The sequence below is a fragment of the Anabrus simplex genome, chromosome 1 (assembly GCF_040414725.1).
Source record: "Anabrus simplex isolate iqAnaSimp1 chromosome 1, ASM4041472v1, whole genome shotgun sequence".
NCBI classification, from domain to species: Eukaryota; Metazoa; Arthropoda; class Insecta; order Orthoptera; family Tettigoniidae; genus Anabrus; species Anabrus simplex.
Window position 1 is genome coordinate 895,679,178 of NC_090265.1, and position 14,486 is coordinate 895,693,663.

Genomic DNA, 14,486 nt, shown 5'->3' on the forward strand with positions numbered 1-14,486 from the left:
TATATATATATTATAAATAAAGTTGTAGGGGGTCCGCTGTCTGTAATTACGTTTGTTTTTCCAATTCTTCAGATATTTATCCGTTTTAGGTCAACTCAAAACCGAATCGGTGGTTTTTACTTTTCATGTCTGTTTGTCTGTTTGTTTGTTTGTTTGTTTGTTCCACCATCACGGCAAAACGGCTGGATAGATTTCAACCAAACTTCATATTTGGAGTATACTCACCCCGAGGAAGGTTTCTATATAAATTTCATTTTAAAATCTTTGATTAGACGGGGATTTATAGGAAAACCAGAACGGTTTTCCTCCATTTTCTCTTATACTATTGATTTCCTGTAAACTCCGTGGACCGTATGTGAAACGTCTCTTCATTATAAACAACTTTCGTTATGTTCATAATTTACCTTACTCTTCAAATGACGGAGAAATTTACTATTTTCTGCGGGTATCATGGTCTGCGTGTGTGACCGACAGACCGACAACGAACGTACAGGTTGCCATGGCAACGTCCCTGACTGCTTGCCAGCAGGGAAGTAACGTATTGCCATTTTCCTCATCATACCTTTAAATTCATGGTTGTTCCTTGGGTAGAAGGCAAGAGAGGGCGTCAATCGTCCATTCTGCGGGATATTGGCGGAATATCGTTGGAGTTTATAACCGTCCTCGAATAGCTTAAGTAATAACACCATTAGTCATCATATCTGTTGACCTAAGAATGCCTGCGCCTAAATTTCTCCTCTGTTACCTCTTTCTTATATCCATAACTCACACCAGCATATTTTATTGAGGGGCATTTGATTTTCCAATACATTCACTTGGTATTTACATATTTGTCGTCATCCGGCTGTCCTCAGTTTTTATCCATTTTCTATTAATTTCAACTTTCTTTACTGAATTATTTTCTTCCTTAATTACACCGTATGTATGCGAGTGCTAATCACGAAAGCTTGACACTCTTTCCTTTGAGGAAATATTCTAAGCTATGCAAATGTATAACATTCGGCCCCGGAAAATATCGAAATATGGATGCAATTTTAACGACGGTGCACACCTTCGTTTCGGGATAATTGGTGGCTAATCTGTAAGTCTTATCACAAATCAGAAAGCACAATCGCGTTTCATTTTGGAGAGATCTACAACTTTGGTCCTATGACTTTTTATCGTATTTCTATTCCTTATACGTTAAATAGAGCTTTATTTCTCGATTTCAAGTTAATTGTGTACTTTCACTCGTATATGTTAACATTAATTTGGCACACTTATAGGAAAGATAGAATCATGACATTCGGCACGCACATTGGCATGACCAGTGGCAATGTGATAGCCAAATTTTATGATTCTATCTGTCACATGAGTATCACAAATATAAAGTAGTATGCGAAAACTGTACAAAACTTCACACCCAATGATTTTAACTCAATCTAACCCATAAATAGAGGAGATACGAGAAGATGTCATGGGACCAACCATGTAGAACACTGAAATAGGCGTCTGATGGTGAGGTCCGTTTGCAGATATGTCACAGAGTTTCAAAGTAGTAACTCTCGAAATAAAGGTCTGCACTTCTACAGTGTGTCTGTACATTGACTATTTTGGCGACATTTCTGTACAGTTATCCGTTTCAGGTGTAATAATGACCATCTGCATACTTTTAGCTTTGGTGTCTGTTTTTCTGTTTGTCTGCTTGTCTATAATTTGGAAACTACTGGATATATTTCCACCAAAATTCACATTTAGAATCCACCTGTCCTTGGGTAGGTTTCATGGCAAATATTGTTTCTAAATCCATGAAATGACTGGGGTTTATACGAAACCGAAACCGTGATTTTACACTCCCACAAAATGTACACAACCAAACTTAATATAAATCTAGCTGCCTTAATGGAAATTAATTTTAAAACCTTTTTCCTCATGTGCATCATTTCGGTAAGAGGATTTATAAGGGAGATAACCGGACTTAACTTAAGAACGGGCGCGTGTTGAGCGTATTTCTTACAACTTGAAAACTATTAAGATATTTGAACCAAACTTTATATTTAGCATTCACCTTTCCAAAGGTAGATTTTAAAGGTCAATAACATTTCCTGTTCCTGGAATGGACAGGCGGTTTATAGGGAACCGAAATGGTGAATTTACTCTTCCACAATATATACAGTACATGACCAACCTGACTGGAAATCGACCAAATTTGTTGGAAATCCATTTCTAAAACTTTTTTTCATGTGTATTTTCTCGACAGAAAAATTAATAAGGGAGATATCATGAATGGTCGGTTTTGCAGGGTAAGTCCAGCAGACATAGACCAAAAGGTGTTGTACGTGGAGCAGATTCCTTTTTTATCTATATAAGTAAAATCCTAACGATTGTGTGCCTGTACATTGACTATTTTGGCGAAATGTTCGCACAGCTACGCGTTTAAGGGGTAATAATAATAATAACCATCTGCATAATTTTTTGGTTTAGTTTCCTGAAAGTCCTAATTTTAACCTCCTCGCCCAAAATCCACATTGCGGCATAATCTGCCAGACGAACAGAATTTCGGAAAAATTATACGTTTTAGCCTGTAACGGACAGAACATTTCCAAGAGCTTTAAAATCTTCACTTTTTTCCCCGAAGAATATCGAAATATGGAGGAAATTTTAATGATGGTGCATATCTTCGCGAAGTCCTATCACATAAGGGAAGGCACAATCTCCGTTCAATTTGGAGTGATCTACAACCTTGGACTTATGACTTTTTGTTGTATCTGTATCCCTTTTAGGTTTGATTTTTGTCTATTACTCGATGTTAAGTAAATTTGGACTTTTCACATGCATAATTCATACTTTCAATCACTTATAAGTAAGATAGAATCATCAAACCCTACACGAAAATTGGCCTACCCAGTAGCCATATGTGAGCCAAATGCTATGTATGTAGCTGTCACATAATTATCTGAAAAGTAATGCAATGTGAGATAATCTTACAAAAATTTTACCCTATTCAACGTTTCTAACTCAAACTGACCCATGAATAGATCAGATATCATACGAGCAGCCATTTAGACCGCTAAATCTGACGTCTTATGGTACAATCCTTTGTCGATATGACGTACCGTTTTGCAGCAGTCAATCTGTAAATGAAGGTCTGCAATATTGTAAGCATGCATATACTTTCGTATGTCGACCTATATATATTCACTGATGTCGTGTTGTAGCGATCGAGAAAGGGTGTGTCTGCTATTGTAATCAGTACTCCCCACACCGACTTTGACTGGCAGTAGGAATGGGGTCCTTCTCCAATACTTGTGTAACTGGCATTAGTAAGGAAGGCCTACCATTGTAGTGAATAATTCACTTCTCGATTTGACTTGCAGAAGGCAAGGGAGCATGTATTGTTGTTTAAAAGTCCCCTACCCGATTGTGTTTGGCTGTAGGCAAGGCTACCCGCCCTTATAAACAAATGTATCCATCTAAAATGTGACTGGTATTAGGCATAGTGGCCTATTTTGATGGAAACTCACCAGCTTGGTGTGACTGGTAGTAAGCTGGCTGGCTGTAGGAAAAGGGGCCTGTCATTATAATTATAACTGCACAACTCAATTTCGACTGGTAGTAGGGAAGTTGCCAAACATTCTAATGAAAACTGTAATCTGTCTGGAAGTAGGAAAGGGGGCCTGCCATTGTAACGAAAACGAAAACTCCCAAATCGATTGTGACAGCGCAGTAGGCGATGGGGCCTGCAATTATAATGAAAACTTCCACACTCGACTGTGAATGGCAGTAGGCAAGTGAGCCTGCCGTTATCATCACAAATCCGTAACAAGCACTTTACATTGGAAACACCATATTGGGAACCTCCCTATGCGGTTTCTCGGATAACGCTAAGAGACATGCCATTTTAAAACAATCTTATTTACTGTATATACAGTATTTACTTCGATATTCGAATACAATGTAGAATACCGTAGCGAAGCACGGGTACATTTGCTAGTTTTGAATAAGATTGATACAGAACTGATATTAAAGTAATCACAACAGCAAGATAAAGTGTGTCTAATGTATAACATATTCCATATATCGGTCGTTCTGCCTCACGACTTCTTGAAGGCGCAGCCTCACTTTTGTGGGTACCGGGCGAGTTGGCCGTGCAGTTATGGGCCGGCGGCTGTGAGCTTGTATCCGGGAGATAGTGTGTTCGAACCCCACTGCTGGCAGTCCTGAAGATAGTTTTCGGTGGTTTCACACCAGGCAAATGCTGGGACTGTACCTTTAAAAAAGGCCGGAGCCGCTTCCTTCCTACTCCTAGCCCTTTCCTATCACTTCATCACCATAAGACCTATTTGTGTCGATACGACGTAAAGCCAATTGTAAACTTTCGTTGGGACTCTCCGACACAAATGATCAGAAATTACATCAGTATAGCTCCATAATCTTCTTCCACCGATTTTCCCACACCTGTGGGATCACGGGTGCGAACTGTGTCGTACATGTCGATTTGGCCCTGTTTTGTTGCCGGATGCCCTTCCTGACGCCAACCCTATGTGGAGGGATGTAATTACTCTTGCGTATTTCTGTGGTGGTTTGTAGTGTGGTGTGTCTGAATTTAAAGAGGAGAGCGTTGTGACAAACTCAAACACAAGTCCCCGAGCCAGAAGAGTTGATCAGAAGCGATTAAAATCCAATCCCCGACCCGGCCGGGAATCGAACCCGGGAATCTCTGAACCGAAGACTTCAACGCTGACCATTCAGCCAATGAGACGGACAGTATAGCTCCATAATGGTGGCATTAAATTGCGCTTCACTTTATGGTTTCGTATGGTACACATGCTCCTTGAGGAAACCCTAAACGGAAATAAAAATTCCATGGTTTATTGTCGCGCTGTGAAGCGGAATTCCAATTAGAACCGCTGGTACTGCTTCAGCGTTTGCTGGATGTGAACAGTAACATCACGAGGCCGAAAATTCTGCAACGCAAATCCATCATTTTGAAACTATACTCCCTAAGGGCGGAGATATTTCATGTGACCAAGTGATCATGAAAACGATCTAGGGCACTGTTATACTTTGTTTACGCGAACCAAAAAACCAAACCCAAACCCCATGGCACTACAGCCCTTGAAGGGCCTTGGCCTTCCAAACGACCGCTGCTCAGCCCGAAGGCCTCCAGATTACGAGGTGTCGTGTGGTCAGCACGACGAATCCTCTCGTTATTCTTGGCTTTCTAGACCGAGACCGCTATCTCAGCGTCAGATAGCTCCTCATTTCTAATCACGTAGGCTGAGTTGACCTCGAACCAGCCCTGAGGTCCAGGTAAAGAACCCTGACCTGGCCGGGAATCGAACACGGGGTATCCGGGTAAGAGGCAGGCACGCTACCCCTACACCGCGGAGCCGGCTCTGTTTACGCGAATAGTAACACTATTTTCGCCTTCTGTGCAACGGTCAAGCTTCTCTTATCCGTCATCATCACAAACTAAAACGTGAAACTTACAACGTTACCTAACATGATTTCCATGACATGAAAAATATTGCACGCACAATTTGGAATCTATATAATATACAGGTGAGTGGCCAAAAGTCATAGGAAGGGATGTCCCATTAGAAAATGTACCGTGTATGACCCCCGAGCGTTGCGGCTAGCTGCGGCGTACCTGAGCATTCTGTCACAGACACCAGTGTCGTGGCCGTGAAGATGGCAACACGTCGCAAGTTAACCAACTTTGAACGTGGGATGTTCATCGTGGCACGGCGCATGAGTCATAGCATTACGGAGATTACTCGCGTATTCAGGTTTCCGAGGTCATCAGTGTCGAGGGTGGATCTTCAATATCGCAGAGAGAACGTTACCATTCGCGTAAACGGCCGAATGGGAAGACCACAGGTGTTTAATGAACGGACATCGCATCGCCTCCTCAGAACCATACTGGGTGCTCGACGTTCTATTGTGTGTCAGATCACCGTCCACTTGAATGTTGGGAGTCAGGACCACGGCTGTACGGAGGCAACTGCACCGCATAGGCTTCATCAGCCAACGACCAACTCGTGTCCCTTTGCTGACACCTCGACACAGAACTCAACGACGTGCATGAGCCCGCGAATATCGGCAATGGACCATGGAACAGTGACGGCGTGTGGTATTGTCCGATGAATACCGTTTCCAGTTGTATCGGGCGAGTGAGAGTGTGGCGTATGCCCATGAAGCTATGGATCCTGCGTGTCAACAACGTTTTATCCAGGCGGGAGTTGGTTCAGTTCTCGTCTGGGCGGCGTTCTCATGATCGCAATTAGGCCCCATTGTCCGGCTACAGGGAGCAATGACAGGTTCACGTTATGTGGACATTATTTCAGGTCATCTGCATCCTTCTCTGGCCCTAGAGTACCCTGATGAAGATGCCATAATTCAACAGGACAATGCGCCATGTCACCGCTCTGTGGTGGCATGCATATGGCTGGAGGAGCGCTCCAGTGAAGTTACGACCATGGATTGGCCCTCCAGATCTCCCGATCTTAACCCAGTCGATCATTTACGGGATGCTGTCGTTGCTGTCGTACGCTCCATGAACTACACAAGACAAACTGTGGGTCTCAGTTCAAGATGCGTGGGTTCATATCCCTCCAGAACGATTCCAACATCTTGTAGAGTCCTTGCCTCACCGTAGTTTTGCCGTTTTGAGGGCTCGCGGCGGAGCAGCTCGTTATTAACCCTGGAGTGGTCGCGATGGGTCTACGAGACCCGGGTGGACATAATTATTGGTGTTCCTGTTGTTGGAATGCACCGAGCGCTTCCCCATCCCTGGTAGCTTCTTGATTCCCGACCTTCAACCGAACACAGTAGCCCGCTCTCAGCTGCCTTGGAAACTTTGCGCGTACAGGCTGTCCAGGGTCTCGCAGACCCGGTGCGACTGTTAACGTTGGCCTTTGTTATCAAACTTCGCATTGTTAGTTTAGTGCACTTTTTCTTCTGTGTAACAATGGATGAAGCTAATTCTGCCTGGATTCGTTCCATATAGGAGGAATCTGAAGACGAAGAAGCTCTTGGTCACTTCTGCCCAACAAACAAAGACAGGAAGACATCCTTCATCTGCCCCAAATCCCAAAATTTCATTTGCGGAGAACATGGACAACTTGTCTACAGAATGTGCATAGAAATTGATTAAAGTGATGTTTCCCTGTACCTGCATGCGTTTCCAAAACCAATTTTATTTTTATTTTATGAATTATGACATTAATTCACACATACCTTAAAAATATCCATATTTTTGTACCAATAGTTCAAGTGTGAAATTCTCAAAAATATGTTTTATTAAGACTGTGTAGAAAATAGATGAAATTTTGCTTTGTGCATTTAGATGCAGGAAAAAGTCAAAAAAAAGATGTAAAATACATTTTACCGTTACCATGTTTTACCTTTCACAAGTTAACAGAAAACAATCAGTTTTACAGTGTAATTATAAAAATACACTTTTTGGCTAATAAACAGGATAGTTAAATATTTTAGTCGCGTAAACTGCATTAAAATAAACGAAATAATGTCCTATAATACTGTAATTGGAAATAACGTATTAAAATCTAATAGTAAAACACTGAGAAAAAATGGGTCTGACAGACCCGGTGCGACCATTAATATTGATGAAACCCATGCGACCACTCCAGGGTTAACATCACATTCAGTGTCTTCCCATGACTTTTGGCCTCTCAGTGTAATTTCGTGTGGCTATTTGTAGCCTGATGCAGTCCTTGTAAGACAGACCATCTGATGAGGTTGGGCGACATATACCGTGTATAGGAAACAGCATGTTATTGTGGTGGAGGATAGTTTTTTTATGTGGTTCGTGAGTTGCAGGGCTATTGAGGAAAGCACAAATCCCAGTCCGTGAACTAAGGGAAGGTTCCGATTGATTACGATGGCTGTGAAACTCACAGTGGAATGGAGTGGTATCGCAGTGTGAAGTCAGTCGAAACGCTTGAAAATAGCGACCGCAATCTTCAGTGAAACGTCGGGACCATCTCATACTCTTGGACCACGGCCTACAAGAAACGATTCCAACTGAGGTGCTCTCATGGCCCCGGCCGGCCCCGGCAGCAGCCCCAGCGCTGTGCTGTTGCCCCGGTGAGGTGGTGGGGGAAGGAGGGGAAGTGGCAGAGGCAGAACCACAGATCGCACGTCAGCGAGCAGCTTACGAAAACAATATAATTTATGACAATTCTGTGAACACATAAACAAATAATTTACTCTGTACATACATTTCGTTTGCCTTAATGTACTTTTAGCGTGTAAGCGTTTAAGTCGATTGTTGACATCTTTGCGGCTACTAATTTACCAATATTTAGTACAATCGATTTGGCAGTAGAAATACTAAGCACAGCCTCTCGAACATTGACGTAAATTTTAAGACAAGTGCATGAAGTCTGGGAAATTCTTGTGGGTGAACACCTTTGTAAAAGGAAATTAAATCACCGTTGTAGTGGTAGTACCTGTCCTTTAGGATTGCGTTGCACTGTAGTTATATCAGCTCTGTTTGGAAATATGATGGTGACTTTTAAGGACGCGCTGAACATGGGGTCATAAATATTTCAAGTTGAGGTGCCATATCATTCATTTCGTTGAACTGGGCATTAAATTGATGGTGCAAAGTCTGTAGCGACATCTGATAGCCTCTAAGATTTTCGTAAGTACATAAATGTAATGATTTTAATGAAGTAAGATAGTCAACATTTCCGGCTTCAAGCTGACTTTTCAATAACAAACTCTGCATTTTGAAAGCCTTAATTCTGTCACACGTGGTGCTAATCAATGTGTCTCTCCATTGCAATGAATATGTAAATCATTCAAATAAGACGTTAGGTCAGCTACCCATTGTTTATTCGGCAAAGTTGGTTGTGGAGAAACTTTCATCTCCACGAACAGAGCAATTTCTTCAATTATTGCAAAGAAGGTTGCTAGCACTTTCGCACAACTTAACCAGCGCACAATACAATAAAAGAGAATGTCGCTACATTCTGCCTCGAGATCTTTTAAAAATTCTTTGAATCGCGAATGGTTCAAACCTTACTTTCTGCATAAATTTACACATTTTGACACAGTATCCATAACATATTTAAAGTTGCGAAAGTTTTTTGCACATAATTGTTCTTGATGTAAAATGCAATGTACTGCGTGGAGTAGGTGAGGAAGGAGGGGAACGGTGCTGCTGAGTGCAGCGCTGGTGCGCCCTAGCACTAAGTGCTAGAGTTGGAAAGGCCTGGCCTACAAGCTCGGAATATACAGTACAGGCGTGATTTATTTGTAGCTGCTATGGTGACTTCACCGTCAGACCTAGGATATTTCAGACGCCACTCGACTGGATGTTTGACGTTAAGGAGCAGTGTTGTTGGCTGCTGCAAACGTTCATGAAGTGGGTCTACTGTGATCAGGTACTCTGTTTTCAGTACTCTATACGTATTGGACATATACAGGCGGATAATATTTTACCAAGAACCACCGCCAACGTCTAATGTAATTGACCATGGCACGTAATATGTGCATATATGTGATTTGAACGCCAATCCTATCTGCATAAAGTACAACTCGATTGCAATCGCGATCGAAACTTGCGCGAAGTCTCGCGTAAGGAAATAAATTTTTCATTAATATTATTGATATTGTATGTATCATAAAAGAACAAATTGATTTTACTATTCAACTGTTACATCCTTCAATCCATAAACACCAAATTAATTAAAATACATTATATTAGCGTCCGCCTCTGTGGTATAGTGGTTAGTGTGATTAGCTGCCATCCCCGGAGGCCCCGGTCCGATTCCCGGCTCTGCCACGAAATTTGAAAAGTGGTAAGAGGACTGGAGCGGTGTCCACTCAGCTTCGGGAGGTCAACTGAGTACAGTCCATGAAGTGGTTTCCCGTAGATTCCCACTTCTCCAGGCAAATGCAGGGATAGTACATAACTTAAGGCCAAAGACGCTTCCTTCCCTATTCCTTGTCTATCCCTTCTTATCTTCCCATCCTCCACAAGGCCCCTGTTCAGCATAGCAGGTGAGGCCGCCTGGGCGAGGTACTGCTCCTCATCCTCAGTTGGATTCCCCTGACCAAATGTCTCACGCTCCATGACATTGCCCTTGAGGCGGTACAGGTTGGATCCCTTTTTGAGTGTGGGGTAAAAACCAACCGTGGAAGGTAAACGGATTAAGTTTTAAAAAATTAATAGACATATACCATGTACTCAAAATGAAACGTGTGTTCACGACTGTCTGTACAATTAAATGTGTATTAATTTTGTTAGTAAAACTTAACTTCAACTGGGTGTCAATCTAGCTTGAGAGTTTCACAGATATTCGTCCAGTAGAGTACACATTGTTTGTGATTTATTAATAAATATTCACTCGTATGCCTTCAGAGTAACGTCGTTCTTGAATGACCGAGTTCTTGTAAACACTGAACCAGTTTTCATAAGTTTGTCTCTTTCCGTCAAGAAATATGAAACGAAATAAGCTAAGTTAGTTTATGGAATGTCTTAACTTTGTCTCAGAAATGTAGACACTAAAAAGTAAGCAAGTCTCGCGAGCGCAATGAGGGAGTAAACAGGATTACTCGAGTCCGGAACACAGACTTCTTCTCCAGAATCAATAAAGTTCTTGGGTCCTCACACTTCTGCGCTTCATCCAATGAGCTGTGAAATGAAAAAGACATCGCAATATTGCTTGCCGTGTTCAAGACATGACTGGGAAGAGATATATTGCTATTCAACCCTGGAACATAACTGCATTGTTTTAGGATTGACACTATTGGTTGATTTTCCGGTGAAAATTAATTCTATAATATTTTAACTAGGTCTTCATACTTTCCACAGGAAGATAGCAAAAGGAATTAACGAAAATCCCATCATAGAGACCTACACAATTAATAGTTTAAAAATATATTCAAGATATACCTCAAATCATGGAAGCTTAGAGCATACATCGTAAAAAATTGTATTAATCTCATTCTCAACCCCGTATCATGAAATGGGACTAAGGACTAAACAAACAAACAAACAAACAAACAAACAAACAAACAGGGATGTAAACGAAATTAAGCCGTAGGTAACCATTTACTAATGATCTCATATTTTAAAAATTGTGAATATTGCCGAATGATTTAACTGTTGGTAAGGCCTTAGGCAGTACTCGAATGCCACATTAAGAAGCTGGAGACGTTTTCGACTGTTAATTATTGTATTTGTAAGTTAGATGTAGAAATATATCTTAAATACGAAAAAGATAAGCGTACAAAATCATAAAACGTATTGAAAAATATATAAAGTGCAGGTTTCTTAATTTAAGGGCATGCTAATATACGTAACGTATAAAATTTCAATTGAAATCCTTCGGTAGACCCTAGCACCCCCTGTAAGGAGTGAAGTGAGTTATATATTTCAATTTTATGCGTAGAAGCACTTGTCAACCCTCTGTCTAGAAAATAAGTAAGTGTACAGCAACAAATATGTTCGGAAACTATTCACGCAGTAAGTGTGCAGTAAGAATTGCATTTTGTACTAATTCCCATACACAGTTATTTAAGTGACGTTAATCAAGTTAAAGCCGGGTTGAGTAGCTCGGACCGTTGAGACGCTGGCATTCTGACCCCAACTTGGCAGGTTCGATCCTGGTTCACACCGGTGGTATTTGAAGGTGCTCATATACGACGGCCTCGTGTCGGTAGATTTACTGGCACGTAAAAGAAATCCTGCGCGACAAAAACTTCCGGCACCTCGGAGTCTCAAAAAAACCGTAAAAGTAGTTAGTTGGACGTAAAGAACATATTATTATTATTATTATTATTATTATTATTATTATTATTATTATTAATCAAGTTAAGACGTTATAACTACAAAATTGTGAAAAAGATAACAAATCTGAGTTCTGTAAAAATGGTCCCTTACATAAGAGCATTTAGTATCAGTCAGAGTGTGTATAATTCACTTAACATTAAATTCGCGGTGAAACTAAAAACACTATTATAATCATCCAGGCCGTACATTCAGTATATGTTATTCAGGGGCCGTTTGATTTAAGCCAAGATGATTTTAGTTAAGTCCAGCTCCATGGCTAAATGGTTAGCGTACTAGCCTTTAATCCAAAGGTTCACGGGTTCGATTCCTGGCCGGGTCGGGGATTTTAACCGTCATTGGTTAATTGCAATGGCTCGGGGACTGGGTGTTTGTGCTGTCCCCAACATCCCTGCAACTCACACACCACGCATGGCATTATCCTCTACCACAATAACACGCGGTTACCTACACATGGCAGACGCCACCCACGCTGATCGGAGGGTCTGCCGTACAAGGGCTGCACCCGACTAGAAATAGCCACACGAAATTATTATAATATTTTAGTTAAAGCTCACTTGTCAGTTTGATAGTCGAGAGACACCGAAATCATTTTTTTATGCAGCCGTCATGGGCTACAGTAACTGCTGCTACAAGGCTTGGAGACGAAGAGACGTGGATGTGCGTAAACGGCGTCTCAGTCGATGTGTTTTTGACACTTTGCCAAGTTTAACTGCCTCAGAAATGTATGGTCTGTGCTGTACTAGTCTTTGTGCTACCATGGACCAGACCCGAACAGCACACTCCCCAAGGAAAAAGTAGGAGGAGGTTATGTAGACCAAAGGTATCCACGAAATTTCACTGTAATATTTGTCCCAAATGGAACCTAATAATTGCTTGTACACCAGTAAAGTGAAAAATCCACGGTAAATTAAGAAATACCGTCGTTACTAGAGAAATATCTAGAGGAAAATGAAATGGTGTATGGCTTTTAGTGTCGGGAGTGTCCAAGGACAAGTTCGGCTCGCCAGGTGCAGGTCTTTCGATTTGACACCCGTAGGCGACCTTCGTGTCGTGATGAGGATGAAATGATGATGAAGACGACACATACACCCAGCCCCCGTGCCAGAGAAATTAACCAATAGTGGTTAAAATTCCCGACCCTGCCGGGAATCGAACCCGGGGCCCCTGTGACCAAAGGCCAGCACGCTAACCATTTAGCCATGGAGCCCGACATATCTAGAGAAATATGTATACGTACTTACGGGCCGTAGACAGGACGCCTTTATGGTGTATTCCGCTGCTCGTGCCATTTTTTGTTTCTTTCTTTGTGGTCCAGTCTTGCACCGAATAATGGGAGTGCTATGTCTGTGAATTGTCATTATGTTTGTCCATATGACTAGCGCGGGCAGTTCAAAGAGCAAAATAGCATGATCCCTGTTCCAATAAATATATTGCTTGTTTGTTGAAAGGAAAAAATAGCATGATCCCTGGACCAATAAATATACCATTTAATGAATGAGTTAGGGCACAAAACAAATGAAGGAAAACGACACCTAATTAATTCAAACAACTTCGGTGAGCAAAGACATCACACACGAAAGTGTTACACAAACAAAACACATACGGAAGCGCTGCGACGTAGCAGAAGAAATAGTTGTGACGTGGTAAAGTATGTATCCATATTATTCCCTGCAAGTAAAATATTTCGTACTATTTCTTAATTTACCGCAGATTTTACACTTTATTTGAGTTAAATGAATTATTATTATATTCCATTTGGGACAAATATTACAGTGCCATTTCGTGGATACATTTCGTCTACGTAACCGTAGAAGGGAATTGTCGAACGTTATGTGCCAAATACGGCCACGATCGTCCTCTTGATAAACGGCTGCTGGTAGGCCCTAAAGGTGATGGGCTGTGACAACTTCTTGGAGATATATCCGTGACTAGTAAACGCAATGTCATCTAGTAGACTAATATAGCAAATCAGTGAATTCAAACCTTTGTTTCACTAGACACCTGTATCATATATATTTTTTCTCAAAGGTGTCTTTTTTTGTCGGTACGCTGTACCTTCCTTAATACTTCATCAAAATTAATGACTGAGACATCATTTTGAAGATTACGTTCCCCGATAATGACGAAAAATAAACAAATAGTTTAAAATTAAGGTTTTCATTAACAATATTTTAAATACTTTATTTGCGTAAAGAATATAGAAGGCGTTATCTGTTGACAATCTGTTTAACCCGACCTCAAATCAGAGAGCGCTTCATACCATTGGAACGTGTTACAGATCGCAGAAGAAGAAATTCCAGAAGTGTAAAAGCCGTATTTGCATAAAGAATGTACAAGGCGCCATCTGTTGACAATCTGTTTAACCAACATGCAGTTGATAAAACAAAGTTGTCATCTTGCTCCAACTGTTGTCGTTGAGCACTGAATCTGTCTTTGAGCCTCCGTGGCTCAGGCGGCTGCGCGCCGGCCTCTCACCGCTGCAATCCGTCGTTCAAATCCCAGTCACTACATGTGAGATTTGTGCTGGACAAAGCGGAGGCGGGACAGGTTTTTCTCCGGATACTCCGCTTTTTCCTGTCATATTTCATTCCAGCAACACTCTCCAATATAATTTCATTTCATCTGCCATTCATCAATCATTGCCCCAGAGTCCGGCTCCATGGTTAAATGGTTAGCG

At 41.5% G+C, this 14,486-nt stretch overlaps 1 protein-coding gene across 1 annotated transcript in view; it reads left to right on the forward strand.

Moving 5' to 3' along the window:
- Positions 1-6,295: 6,295 nt before the first annotated feature.
- Positions 6,296-14,486, forward strand: part of LOC136857449 (metabotropic glutamate receptor 1-like) — a 445,598-nt gene continuing 437,407 nt past the window's right edge. Inside the window, exon 1 of the mRNA XM_068225058.1 lies at positions 6,296-6,563. Within this exon, the coding sequence (XP_068081159.1) occupies positions 6,296-6,563 (268 nt within the window). The remainder of the gene's footprint in view (positions 6,564-14,486) is intronic.